The 15,023-nt window shown below is 41.5% G+C and overlaps 1 protein-coding gene across 2 annotated transcripts in view; it reads right to left on the bottom strand.

The window, feature by feature from the left end:
• Positions 1-15,023, bottom strand: part of dlgap1b (discs, large homolog-associated protein 1b) — a gene marked incomplete at its 5' end in the record, with an annotated part of 40,878 nt that overhangs the window by 23,497 nt on the left and 2,358 nt on the right. For both annotated transcript variants that reach the window (XM_083936143.1, XM_083936144.1), the window contains 3 exons: positions 7,536-7,791; positions 9,891-10,068; positions 14,569-14,783. In XM_083936143.1, the coding sequence (XP_083792269.1) occupies positions 7,536-7,791; positions 9,891-10,068; positions 14,569-14,783 (649 nt within the window). The remainder of the gene's footprint in view (positions 1-7,535; positions 7,792-9,890; positions 10,069-14,568; positions 14,784-15,023) is intronic.

Below are 15,023 nucleotides of genomic sequence, written 5' to 3'. Positions count from 1 at the left end.
TGCCCCCTTTCACCGATAACGTGTGCTTTTATTTTGAAGGCTACATCATCTAACTTCCGTGCCCTGGACTGTCTTGACGCAGCTCGCCATCGGTCATCATGCCTTGACTCTCAAACAGAGAAACGCAGCGGCGGCGTTTTACTCACAAAGGCGAATCCAGTAGTCACGCATGCCGAGCAGCGCGCTGTACAGGCACTGAAGGAACGTCATGACAGTCCGCAACGCGCCGAGCCGGGACGGGGTGACAGGAGGAGCGCTCCCTGCCTCTTTTCCTTCTTCACTCTGACGATAGTGGATCTTATGTCAGGATGTGGACGCGCCTCGATCGCACCCCCCGCCCCACACAAACACTTTATAGCTAATTCAGCAGCGCGGAGTGGGACGGTCCCGTACACAGATAGTCATCCAGAAAACTTTAGCCTGCTGTAACTGTCCCTTCTGTGTTGCTCTGTGGTGGGTTTGAACTTAGGTCACTATATTTCCCCTGATTGTCAAATTCTTTTTACAAAGGCTATTAAATTGGCATCTCTGTAAATTGTATCATTTTGGAAATTAGTTTGTATTTGTTTGATAGGCCTTTACTTCTTCTTATTTTTCAATTATTTAATTTGTTTAAATTCGTAATGCATCAATTCAACAAATAATACCTACACTGCAAAAAAGGCAACTTGTATTTTTCTGGCCTAAAACAGTCATTTAAGTTGGTTAAACTTGAAAATATCAATTATTGACATTTTAGGCAAAAATATTAGTGAGCACAGCAAAGCAAGCCAGTTGTGTGCTCCAAAACAATTTGGTTGGTTTAAAAGCTTTAAGTTGGAGTTCAATACAAGGGACAGCAGTTCTGCAAACTCTTAATTCTTTGAGACAGCTTCCTGAGTTGGCACTTGAAGTCTCACTCTCATGTGGCTGTGCTGGCTTGAGCTTGAGTCCACACAGGTAAGCAACCTTTAATTCAATGAAGTCAAAATGATACAGGGATTTTGAGTTGTTGTAGTACAATTTACAGGAGAATTAGCAGAAGTAAGGATTAAAAGTTATTACAATGTAGATTTATATGTTAGTATAACGTATGGGAGAGTTAGCAGAATGAAGTCTTAAAAGTTAATACAATATAAATGTATAAGATAGTACCATTTACGGGAGACTTAGCAGAAGAAAGGATTCAAAGTTATTACAATTTCAAATTTGAGTTGGCAAAAATCAGAATTCAGAGTTAAGCCATTTCAAATACACAACTTAAAATACTTGTTTAATTGCCCAACTTAAAATTGTATCGATGTTTGTTGCCTTGGAATTTTGAATTCACCCAACTTTTTATGTTTGCAGTTTGAGATAACACTTAATGGAAAACTGAGATGACCTAAATCATTTGAGAAACACCACAGAGATGCTTTTAATCCACAGGAAAGATTTATAAGTTATAATTTTTCTCCATAGCTTGGATTACTTAGGTCACAAGCTCACATTTTCAAAGCAGAGCCTCACCACCAGATCCATTTTTAACTTAGCCAGAAGTTGTTTTTCTCCAAAAAGCACAGCAAATGACATGTATTGATTCATTTAAATGATCAATTATATTTTTGTGTATATATCTTATTCTTTTCACCTGTAGGCTACTATGTAATTCTGATGGGGAATAGTACATCTTTATTTATGCATTTACTCTGCCTAAAATGGTCAAATTTTAAGATATTCAGTCAGACAAACAGCCTTTAAAAATGCACACATATGTAGTGTGTGTGTAATTGTAGTATATGATTAAGCCTGACCGATTTCCTCAGCTCTCCTCAACTTATCGTCTGATATATAGTCAGGAGTACTGTCAATAATGAAAAAATCGGACTTTTCTATTCATACTTTAAGTGTCTTTGCCCTCGGGGTGATGCTACACTATAAATTAGCCAGTCTAAAACAAAATATCAAGTAAAGTTCAAAATCACAATCTACTGTCTTTTTCATCCTCAGCACAAATGTACATCTTGAGTGACTCACTAACTTTAAAATCATGTATACACAAAAATAACCACCCAAACAGATGATGTTATTCATAAATTCAGATTGTTCAATGACAGTGGAGCGTGGTGTAGTTGAGCTTTTTGGGGAGGGATTTACTGCAGGGCCTCCCCTTGGTATTTCATAGAATGCTGACTTTTAAGAACAACTTTGATATTTATTAATTTTACAATGGAGAGTGATGGGGTTATGATCATCTTGTGGAGATCATTGTGTACTTTGCCACTCTTCCTTCATCACCTTGCTCCGAACTCATCATTCCCTGTTCAAAGACACAACAGGCAAACAGATGGCCAGATCCACAGTGACGGGCTGCAGCAGCATTCTCAGGACCTGATGCTGCCACAAGGGGCTTTTCACCTGAAGTCCTCCTCAAACCCACTTTGACAGGGACCTAGAGCAACACGTTTCTTTGTTTTTGTAATAACATATGAGTCATTCTGACATGTGGAAAACAAATTTCAGGCTTGCTCTTGGAAATTTGCGTGGGCTGATGAAGGTGTGAGGGGAAATCTGGACGGCTTGATTGTGATTCCACCAGACTTTGGTGGCCTATATCCCTGCCACTTATATTTAGCACACTGGGAAATCCGAAGATATTTATTCTCACAAGCTCTTTCAGAAAAGAACTCTTGGAAAAGAGCCAGTGATGGCAGCGATTGTTGTTAATTGGGTCAGGCTGTCTAGTAGTTTCACATCCAGCCTCTCACACAGCTACTGCAGGGAGAAAGGGCAGAGGTGCGGTGCTGTGTTACACTGAGCCCCTGGGGGCAGTGTTGTACAGCCTTTATTTTAGCCAGCAGTACTGTACTGTGGATAGAGCTGGGATAACACAGGAGACCCATGTGATGTCACTACAGTAAAGATGTCAGTGAATTTGGTTTTGCGGTTTATTAACGCAGTATGTCTGAAATTAAATAATAATTAAGTTATTTTTCTGATGTCACTGATCGATAGATTACATACATAGATATAATATATAGATAGATGATAGATAGATAAATACATTGATAGACAGACAGAATATACCATAAAACTGCTTTACCTGTGTAAATCTTGCAACTTGCAAAATTACTGCAACAATGCCTTTGTTTCAAGGACTAACTTTTTTAAAAGATGTTTTAAATGCCAATATATTTCCTGTTTTATAGATAAATTGATAAACAAGTTGTTTCCTTGAAGCAGGACCCTGGCCGAGGATCAACTGAGAAATGAACAGTGTGCGTTGAATGCTTTCCTGATCGTTATTCATGAGCTTCCGCTACACTACAAATAGCAAGATGCGCCCAGAGCTGCATCAGAAAACTAATGAAGAGCTGGTATTCCACCGAGTGTTTGACAAGACCATCAGCAAAATTAGCCACATGCATGCCTCAGACGCTTACTTAAGGAATGCATTATTGAGTGCAACGTCTCTGTTCAGGGCTGTAGGAAATTCACAGCCATTAAATTAAACATTGTCCTGTAGCCTATTACAGGGTCTAGGGGAGGAAAGCCACTCTTTTCAGCCAAACCCTCAGCACCTCTGAAAAATAGAAGCTGGGAAAATGAGGCTGGATAATTGACGGCAAGTCAGAAACTGAGTGTGAGAGGAAGAGAAGGCACATTTCCCAGACTAAAGATCTGTCTGTATATACTCTTTCTAATTGAAGGTCAATTCATTTTCCCAGTGAAACAACACACACACACACACACACACACACACACACACACACACACACACACACACACACACACACACACACACACACACACACACACACACACACACACACACACACACACACACACACACACACACACACACACACACACACACACACACACACACACACACACACACACACACACACACACACACACACACACACACACACACACACACACACACACCTGCTGTTGTGTTAGAGACCAAGGAAGGGACAGACAAAGCAGAGTGCAGAGGTGATGAATATGTTAACTGGAGACGACGCAGGGGTGGAGGAGCTGGAGCTTAAGAGGCAGAGAAATCCTCACATTAACCGATTGCTATGGATTTTCCCATGCTGTAAAAGAGGATCTGCTCCAGATTTTCTTAAACTGATCTAAAGGAGTTGATGTTTCGGCTAACATGTCTGTCAGATGCAGTAGGAAAATGTGTGTGTGTGTTTGTGTGTGTGTGTGTGTGTGTGTGTGTGTGTGACTGTGCGGGTGAGTGGGCACACACAGAGGCAGGCAACAGCTACTTGACGTTCAAAGAGAGGAGATCAAAGGACAGCCCCTCATTTCAGTCTCCTTCCTCAGGATTAAAACCATCATCAATAATAATGGGCTGGAGCAGCACAGTTGGCAAACTGGAGAGAAGCATGAGAGGAAGCTGATAGGTCTCTCACCTGTGTTTGTGTGTGTGTGTGTGTGTATGCGCGTGTGTGATATCTTGGTGGTTTGCCGCAGGGACAAGTGGGAGCAGAAACCATAAGCGCAGGCTGTTTTTCTGGAACTGCTGCCTGAACCATCCTTCTGAAACATCGTGCAATATTTACCACAACAATGTCTTCACTTCTCACTTTGCGTTCCCAGAAGATTCCCTGTGAAATGTATGCATGCGTGTGTGTGTGTATGTGTTTGCTTGTGTGTGTGTGTGTTTATGTGAGTGTCTGCATGCTTCTCCAGCATTGTGGAACAACAGAAAAAAGCTGTGACTGTTGGCAGGAAGTCACCGTACAATCAGTTGTGTAGCCTAGTTTATATTTGTCCGAGCAAAGAAAGAGAAAGTTTCAAATGTGTGTAATAAATATTGAGGATTAGATAAAGCATTCTATTTCAGCGGCTGCCAGTCAGTTCTTTTGACTATTACTGCACCTTTGTAGAATTTAATTACCTTCAAGGTAAAAAACTTTCATGTGCTTTTTCAGACACTGCTGCAATATTTGTTGCTCAGTCAAATATAGACAAACTTACTTGTGCAAAAAATCCTATGACAACGGGGGAGCTGCACTCACAATCCAAATATCTGTTCAACACCACCACACAATTAAACATCCAATGTGTTTAGTAAGGGAATTACAGAAAAAGCACTATTTTTCTCTCTGTTTTTTTTTTGTTTGCATAATTAAATGTTTATTATATGCATATGCAAAACATATACTTCTTCCTTACACAAGAAACCTTTAAACACTGGTTCCACGTCTGCAATCCATAAATAATTAATAAATCATACACATATAGGTTAGTTATAGTTTGCATTCATTTATGAGGGTAACATCACTTTTATGTCCATATATTACACTCACTGTCAGTCGTATATTATGTGCTGCTTCTCACCTTTAAACATGCAAAATCTTTATATTACAGGCAAATACATACATAATACTATAAGTATAATAATAAAATAATTAGCTTAATCTTTGAAACCCCTCAAAAGAAAATCTATCTTCAAAAGAAGATAGATTTTCCACAAGTGTAAATGAATGTTTAGTGGTGTTAATTAACAGGTCCGAGAACACCTGCGATCCCTGCGTGAGCACCGTGTATAAGTCAGAAAATGGTAATTGCGTTCTCCCACATGACATGAACGTGGCGGTAGTGCACTTGTTAAGAAAGAAGCAAAATGCCGTACAACTGAGATCTCTCCTTACAATTTCCCTCTCTTCTTCTCCTCTTCATTCACAGCCTTTCCCCAGGAGGAGAAAAAGGAGAGGTGGCTAATTAATTACAGTGACTGACGACTCAGTGGTGAAGATCTAAGGAGGTGATGAATTGTGCAGTAGTACCACTATGACAGTAATCTGAGGCAATCCCCAAACTTCACTACCGACCGCGGTGAACTGCTCACCACATCGCCTCATAATATATCACTCGAACCCACTCTCCCTGTCACGTTCCAACCTCAGTTGCAGCTGATGCCGAGACACAATAAGGTCGGCGGCAATTGAAGGTTAAGGGTCACCAGAAGTCAACAGCCAATCATAGAGCGTGCAAGCCAGACAGAGGATTGCTCTCAATTGGAAGCAGCAGCACAATGTTGCATTATAGGTGACCTCACAGCAATAATAACTCCTCTCTATGGTGTCCATTCATCATATGACAAACTCAGGTGCCAAAAATGGATGTTCAGTAAATTGCCAACAGCTGTGAAGCTACTGCTGCAGACATGTGCACTATATAACACACACACATGAACACAGAGACACCTCTACTTAGTTTAAAGGTGTTATTTTTGAACTATCAGCAAATCATTACAGATCAAGACAACTTCATTTACATAGCATGAGAGACATTAGGCAGCTGGGAGTAACAGAAAGAGAGGCTTTCGGAATCACGGGTAGCAGCAGTGGTTATGTAGCACTGCAGAGCAGCTGTCTGGCTTGAAAACCAGAGTTTAGTCCCTACAACACCTCACCTGATAGATGGTCTTCATTATCTCTTCCTTCTTCAGGGGAAAGAGCTCCCAATGTCCCTCTCTTGATCTTATCCGTCTCCTTTTATAGATCAATAACTACCACCACGCAATAGAACAATCAACTGAATCCTCTATTGCCCTTAATTGTGTTGTTACCCTGAATTGTCAATACATGTGAAATGATAAAAATACTGGGGTGTAACTTCATACTTTGAATTTCATTAATTAGAGAAATAAATTATAGTCTACGCAGAAGTCAATTGCAGCAAGTCTTAAACAGCATTAAATAAATGTTTGCCTAGAATTCATTTTAAGCCCCTTGAACTGATTGAACGAGTTTAGCCTTTCTCCCAGTTTGTCGTAAATGTGTTCGATTAGCCGACTGTAACCTTGTCGGCCAGGTTTGGGGAAATGCTGTCTTTTAATTGTCATAATTAAAAAAAGGAATGGAGGAGAGAGTCAGTGTGCGTCAGGCAATGATGACTCAACGTTCACTGTGCAAGGGAATGACGTTTGGCTTTGCAGAGGGAAACATAGAAGCACCCAGTGCTGGGTGCCAGCACCACTCAGCATCAATACTGCATGGAGTAATGCTGGAAAGCCAAGCGCTCCAGACCATGAGGCTCACAAGAGGGCTAAAAAAAGATCCAGTGAGCTTTATAGCTCGAATAAGCTCTTATGTGGGAAAAACAGTCTGCATTCATCAAATTGTTTCTGAGAAGAAAACTGGGTCAGATGGATAATAATGCAGGCGGTTTGGGTCTGCGTTTGCAAAGTGAAACTACTCCCTGGTCAGCTAACCAAGACAACTCTTTTCTTTGTGAAAAACACTCAGTGCAAATGCAAGTTTTGTAACAGAAGACAATTAGAAATGAAATCATTTAAATTGACTGGCCCTGGATCAAAAGTTCAATGTTTATATAGGGATACATCTTTCTCTGCGCTAACTGCAGAAATAATTTATTTTTGTTGCTGTTGACACTATACACATGCAGCATATCTTAAGACTCACAGCAACATCTATAATAAATACCTTTTATGCAAATGTATCAATTTAAAATGAGCTATGAATTATGAATGTTCACACATGTTCATGAGTCCATGAGTCTGTGTGTGCTGAGTGTGTGTTCCCACCAACCTGTGCTGCTCTGGATGGTTCTGACGGTGGTGGTGGTGCGCGGGGGTGAGTTTGTCCTCCTGATGCCCACCGTGACGCCTCCCTCCTCCTCTTCCTGCGAGCAGCCTTTCTCTATGGCACGCACGTAGCTATGGCTCCGCATGCGGAAGCAGCCGGGCATAGGCAGGTCCAGGGCATCCACCGCCTGCGACTCCATTTCACTGAACACTGACTCACACACTGCCTCAATCTGCCCGTTCACCTCCACCTCGCTCACCTGTGAAAGAAGGTACACACGCAGACATACAGTATGTGTACGCAAACGCCCAGACGATTAAACACACACAGAGGGAAGAATATAAAAATGCACAGGTGCAGCCCGGCATAGTGCAAAACAAAGGAGAAAGGACAATATATTATACAGGGAAGCATCTATCTGCTGTAAGATTAAAATCTTACAGAGCTATTTCACTGATTAAAGCTTCAGTAGGCACATTTTTTATGTACAAACACACTTAAATCACAAATTGGATGCTCCAAAAGAAGACAGTGTTCCAGTGTTCCCATAATTTGAGGCTGGCTGATTCACCGTATTTACCCAAAAAAAAACATTCTGTGGTTTGTTTTTTATACTTCTCTGCTCACAGAGGAATAACAAATGTATGATTGGTCTTTTAAACAAGAGCCAGATAAACCTCTTAGTGGCAAAAAGTTATTTTGGTTCAAAACCACAAAGAAAAAGCAATCAGATTACGAATTTGCAGTGAACAGTGATCTCAGACAGTGCAATTTGGTGGGCTTCTTTGGTTAAGCATCACAGACTGCATACTGGATTCAGACTGAGCACGTCACATCACGATGGCTCACTATGCTAGGTCAGATTGGTCAAACTTTTACATCCACACTGCCTCATGAAGCTTTAAGCCATATACATACTCAGAAAAGGAATATATTCTAGAAAAATAAAAGAGTCCAAGGAGTGCAGAGGGGGAGGAATCACTGTAGGCTACGACTTCAAAGGGCCGTACAGCACAGTGAAATACTACAAGTGTTGTTATTAAAGGTGAGAATTAGAAAGTGTCAAAGCTAGGACTACAGGGAGTTGAGCTGTGACTCAAGGAAATCTACTACATCTACGTCAGCAGTGAGTGCAGTTTGGGTTCAAAACAGGGTCTATGGCAAAAACACAAAAAAAACGACTTCTTGGGACAGACTTGTGAGATGAGGGTGTGTTAAAAATTGGGTTTTGTGAGGGAATGAAGCTCCATTCCATTCCTTCAAGTCGCCCTTGTTCAGTTAAACACAGAGCGAAACATAGGAATGGGATGTGGCCTTGGACTTAAGCGTTTGGTTTGAGTGTTTGTAAAGAGAGTGTTTAGTCAGACAAGTGTGAGTATATACGGTAGAGCTTGGAGTCAGAAAGGTCTGTGGACCTCGATTCAGTCTGCTGATGTCAAGCCTCTGTTCTGTGTCAGTTCACACTCTATGTGTATATACAAACATGAGAGTGGGTGAGTGAGATAGAGAGCCTACCAGCACCTCTTTTATTCAGTGGCATTTTTGTAGATGCCAGGTCCATTGTGTCACTCTCCTCTGGGTCTGCTCCATGCCAGCACTTGAAGGGACGTCTCAAGGGTCCATCATTCAGCCGACGAGGCAAAGTGTTGCCCCTGGGCTTTGGAAAGGGAATACGTATCCCTGTAACCCCAGGCGAAAAGGTAGACTAAGCTCCCCTGTCACTCCAAATAAGTATGACGCTGTGCTCAAAATCCAAAATGACTAACGTCTTATTTTGCAGCATCCATGAGAATAACAGACCTCCACTGTTGAGTGTTTCCTGGCCAATTCTTAATATTTATAATATTTTCCAATAACTATGAAATCAAGGCAAATGCCCATCATCATTTGGAAGCAATTCAAATCACAATTAGTAATAACATTCGTATGGCTGCATGTTAATTCCTATTTTTCATCTCTTACATAGCAGATGCCAAATTGAAGAGAACATTTTTAGCCTGTCATTTTGCATCACAAAGTATGCCGAGGCAGAAGGAGCATTTTCGGGGAAAGGAGGAGGTTTAGTGGTGGTGGTGGGGGTTTCTGCATGCCCTCCTGTTTAATTAGCCGATCTGAATACGCCTGTAATCATCTGAGCTCCAGAAAACAGTACACAGACGTATACACTAATTGGGAGACTGGGGGTTTTCGTACTGTTCATACTTTGCCGGATGGTGACCTGATTGTTAATTCAGGCCTTAGGACGGCTATGAGTGGGATTTCCTCCCCCCCTGCACGACCTTATTGGACATAGCAGTGGAGGTACAGGGGGTGTAAGGGCTGATGGCAGAGAGGCACGGGCCCCTGGGTGCCACTAACCTGGCTGATGGTGCTCATGGCTCTCATGTAGCTCTCGTTTCGCGAGCGAAATTTAGGCGAGGCCAGCAGCCCTGCCGGGTCCAAGCTGTCCAGACTTCTATTGATGGAAACTTCACTCACCGCCCGCAGGTAGCTGTGACTCCGGATCTGAAGCTTGGGCGAGTGCTCTGTGGAAATCCTGCCACAAGAGAGGGAAGGAGAGAGAGGAGGAGGAACAAGAGAAAGTCAAAGCAGAGAAAAAAACAAACAAACAAAGCAAGATAGAGGTGGAAAAGGAGCAGGGGAAACAGATGGAGAGATAAAGTGATGAAAAGAGTGGAGAGAGGGTATTTGCAAAGTACTTGGCAGTGTGTATGAACCCTAAGATACGGATCAATCCACAATTGCTTCAGGAGACACCCTTATCTAATCAACAAGCGCAGTAGAATTGAGAAACACTGGCAGTAGCTTAGGTAGTCTGTCATTGAAGCACCTTGTAAGCATGTTCTAAAACACTTAACAGTGAGAATACTCCCATGCGTAAGAAGAGGGAAGAGAAACTGTGTGTGTGTGTGTGTCTGTGAGGTATACCTAATCCAATGACATTAAAGACAAGCAATCAACATGAAGTAACCCACGCATGCACAAACCCATCCCCACCTCCGAGGTGAATAGGTGTCTCATTAGCTCTCACCTGCCTCCAATCTGATCGCCCAGCATGCATCACGCCTATGTGTATGCGTGTGTGAAAATGTGTGTGGTTATGTAGCAGCTGGAGCTAGCTAAACAATTCATTAATCAGGGGAGATAAAACCTAAAAAGCTGACTCGCTTTCCTCATCATGGCCTACTAAACCAACCAACTTCCAGAAAACAAACTGCACAGAGAGAAATTATTATAGACTCAGATTAGAACACACACACACACACACACACACACACACACACACACACACACACACACACACACACACACACACACACACACACACACACACACACACACACACACACACACACACACACACACACACACACACACACACACACACACACACACACACACACACACACACACACACACACACACACACACACACACTCTATGACTCTCTGCCTCCAGGTCAGGTCTGATTTAATTATGCATTTCCTCTTAAAATAGAGTGTTACAACAGCAAAGCAAACAAGATTACTCATTCTTGGATGGAAGAATGAAGAGAACAGTGGAGAGAGACACAGTAATGGAAGGAGAGATGAGCTATTGAGATTGGAACAGAGGTGATGATTTTGGAAGAATAGTTACTAATTTTAAAATACATCTCCATCTCGCCAAAACATCCTCCAGGCTTTTCAATATGGAGCAGCAACTGTATCAAAGCATTCAGCGGTTACTCACGCTTGCCAGTTCGTTTTTATCAACACAGTTCATTGTTTTTTAATCTGAGGTTTCCCATTGAAGTGGTCCGTAGTAACACTGTGCTTTTAATTAATATTTAAGGCAGTGTTCCGCAAAATGTACAATTTTTTTTGCTGGGACTCTTATGGGTCATTTGAGAAATGAGCAGGTACTAAGGTTGTCCAAATGAATCCAATTATTAACCCATGGCTGCACAGATGACATCAACATCAACTGGTCCTATGTTTATAAGTGAAGTGACATCAGAGAAAAAATAACCTGATACTAAAAGCTAATAATGACATAAAAATGTGTAGACATAGAGGGTAGAAAAACAATTAATAAGTAATAATAAGGTTAATAACTAATTAATAAAGAAACAAAAAGGAAAAAACATCATCTTAATCTGTGTGTCTCTGACTTTTTCCCCCATTTTTTCATGAAAAGAGGTATAGAGTATCAGTTTCTTTACTAGTATTATATCATTGTTGTCTGGTATTGAAACAACTTTAGAAGTTAGATCATTCAACCCAAGAAAAAAAAAAAATCAAATTGCACATCTCAAACCTCAGAGATTGGTATGAATCATCCATATCAGTCTGTGACTGCGCATGAAGCACAGAGGTTCAAGGCAAGGAAAAATCTACCCACACCGTTATCTCCATCCGGATCTCCTCTTGATTTCCCATTGGGGCTGATTATCTGCAGAACCAATGATGTTTTTTCTGGCGACTTGAATGGCAGACCTAGGACGTAATCAGTACCACCTAAGGGGGTGGTGGGGGGTCTATAACAGGGTGTCTCTATGGAACAAGTGACATTTATGAACACGTGTTCCACTCTGCCAATCAGGAATCAGGGCTGATGATTTCCACTGCATTATCAAGTTTTCATGTTATCTTGGATATTATTTTTTTTCTCCTCTGACTTATTCCCCATCATCTCACTTTGTCTCCTTAGTTGCTTCACCTTGTCAGTCGGTTCCTCCTGCTCCCTCATTTGAGAAGTTGGCCCTGTCCAAATTCCCTATCCTCCATTTCCTTTGACATTCTCCTCTTTCCCTCTGCTATTAGTTAGTGTCTGAATAAAAGTCCTCAGAGTGATGACTGTGGTTGGAAGGATGGAAGGACAGAAAGACAGAGCTGTGATTACTGCAACCCATTATTCAGAATGTCTGTTCTCGCTGAGACATAAAAATATAAACATGATCAAATCTAGGCCAAGAATAAATGAATTTGCAGCAAAGAGAAAGAAGACGGGAGGGAGAGACGAAAGGATGTCATTTTCTCCTGAGCTTGTTTGTCTGCCAGGAATAATCCCTACCATTTAAATGCATGCTTTATCTGTGCGCTGTGTGTTTTAATATGGAGGAAGGTTAGGACTGGGGTGAGAGTAAACAAATAGCACAACTTCTCAGGAGCATTTCTTCACTCATCAAGGACACAGCGGTCACAGAATGGGCTCTGAAACATATGGAACAACAAAGCTGATTACTGAATCATTGTGGAGTGTAACACAGACTTGTGCCAGCTCCCAAAAGCACAGTGTGAAAACAAGATGTCAGCTGCTCCCTCCTCATTCTCTATCTCCAATGTGCAGCACTGCAGCTTGGTTTGTGCCACTGGGTTCCATCAGATGATGATGGCATTCCCTGGGCCAAATTCAAGTCATTAGTGGGCCCCAAGCTGCGCCACTTGCACTTACATAAGGTTGTGTTTGTGTGCTTGTGTTTGTGCAACCAGTAACAATGACTGAGTACCCAGTAGTGTTCTTCTCATCTCTGTATATTACACAGCTAATCAGTCACAGCCCTGTGATACAACACAACACTTGAGTCCCCAATTCTTTCAGTGTTTCAAGGAAGTACGACGGAAAATATTGTCATTGGGTACGAGTTAAAGGTCCTGTATTGTTAAAAGTTAGATTTCCATGTCTTTTTATTGTAAAGCAAGTGAAGGTGCTATATAAATACTGTAAAAGTCATTCCCCAGCTGTAATGATGGTGCAGAGACGCCAATGGCACAGATGCAGAAGAATCGCTGACCAATCAGAGCAGACTTTAATCGGGGGGGGAGGTTTAGAGACACAGGCGCTAAAACGGACAGAAGGTGAATAATAATATATTCCGACACACAGTATAAAAAAAAAAATTGTCTTCTAACAATAAAAGCATGTTAACATGGTCTAGTAGAAACCCAACATAGAGTAATATTAACAGAGGAAAAACCCAAGTTGTACGAAACCAAAATTTCTAATTCATATCTTATGGGTTACAGTCTTCTTTCTCCCAAATTAGAATTCTGAGATTGAATAGTCTTTTCCTTAGAAAGGGATATGAAATCATTAACATTGAGCTCCTTGTGTTAGCTTGAGTTAAATGATGTGGACTTAAAGTTAGAAAATGCTGTCAGCTTGATGTTTTTCAAGACTAAGACAGAAATCTTCCTGATGAACTCTAAAATTGCTGAATATTTGATGAGCTCATGCTGTCAAAAATATGCAGCTGAACAGAGAATGCCTTACGCAACAAGAAACAACTTCATGAGATGATGAAGCTAGGCTTTTAACCTCAGATCTTTCAAAAGAAATACATGCATGTTCTCAGCCCACAATGCATTTCTTGAGAACATGGAATTCATTTTTGAAGTGAATTCAGTACATGAACAGGCATCTCGTATTTTCAATCAAGGCTCAGTCTGTTCAATGTGTTTGTGTCTTTGTAGAGATATAGAGACCAGCTATGAAGAACGTAGTGTGTGTCTGAGTTGTAGCCACAGAATAGGTAATTAAGCTGTGGCCACAGTCAGGGAGTTGCACAGAAGCCCGACTGCTGCTAGGCAGACGCTAGAGTCACTGACTGCCTTCCTCTCCTTCTGTTTGTCGACTTTTCCCTTCTCCTTTCATTTCCTTTATCTCTTCCATCTGATTCAGTAAAACGGCAGAGTAGAACCACAGTGAACATAATGTTCAGGAGCATGTACTGTGTACAGACTCAAACATAATATACAGGCTGAGGTAGGCGTACAGTTACACCACACATGAACACAAATGGAACGATCAGACAATTAAGTGATTAGGTAGATGATGTTTGTAAAGATAAATAATTAGTCAGTATAAAAAAAAACAGCAAAGTAACTAATTTGAGCTTCTAAAATTAGTATGTGGTGATTTATATCATATGATTTTGTATTTTGGTCTATTGGATTTGAAGTCATTCCCTTTGGCTCTGGCAAATTGTGATTTCTGATGAATCCCAAAAATATTTAAGACAATAATCCGCAATGAAACTCATTGTTTCACTTACTTGAGTGTGGTCATCTCTGTGAGGGACGGCTGTGTGGCCTTCAGGTAGCTGGCTCGTCGCGCCTGGACCTTGGGCGAGGGTTTGGGGCTGCAGTCCGAGTCCCCACTATCTTCTTCGGCCATAGCCTTGATGTAGCTGCCACTGCGCATCCGCCGGCACGGTATCTCATCATCCTTTCCCAGCGGAGAGAAACCGCTCCAGTCGTCCTGAGGCACCTGTAGGGATGAGGTTAGATAAGGTAAAGAGGGAGCGAACACCTCCAGACATGAGAGCTCATTCAGATGCTTACATGAATAAAAGCAAAGCTGCAACATTTCTACTCCAGCCTGATATTAATACCTATATCGTACAGTGCACTTCATGCCTTAAAAGATTCAGTAGTAACTGTATAAATGCATGGTACGGCTTGATCATACCATAAGCTTGTGAGTGCTGGAGGCCTTCTTTTGTCTACC

The sequence above is a fragment of the Echiichthys vipera genome (genome assembly GCF_963691815.1).
Source record: "Echiichthys vipera genome assembly, chromosome: 21".
Classification (NCBI taxonomy): Eukaryota; Metazoa; Chordata; class Actinopteri; order Perciformes; family Trachinidae; genus Echiichthys; species Echiichthys vipera.
The sequence above is the reverse complement of the archived record's forward strand: the minus strand, read 5'-3'. Positions and strand labels throughout refer to the sequence as shown.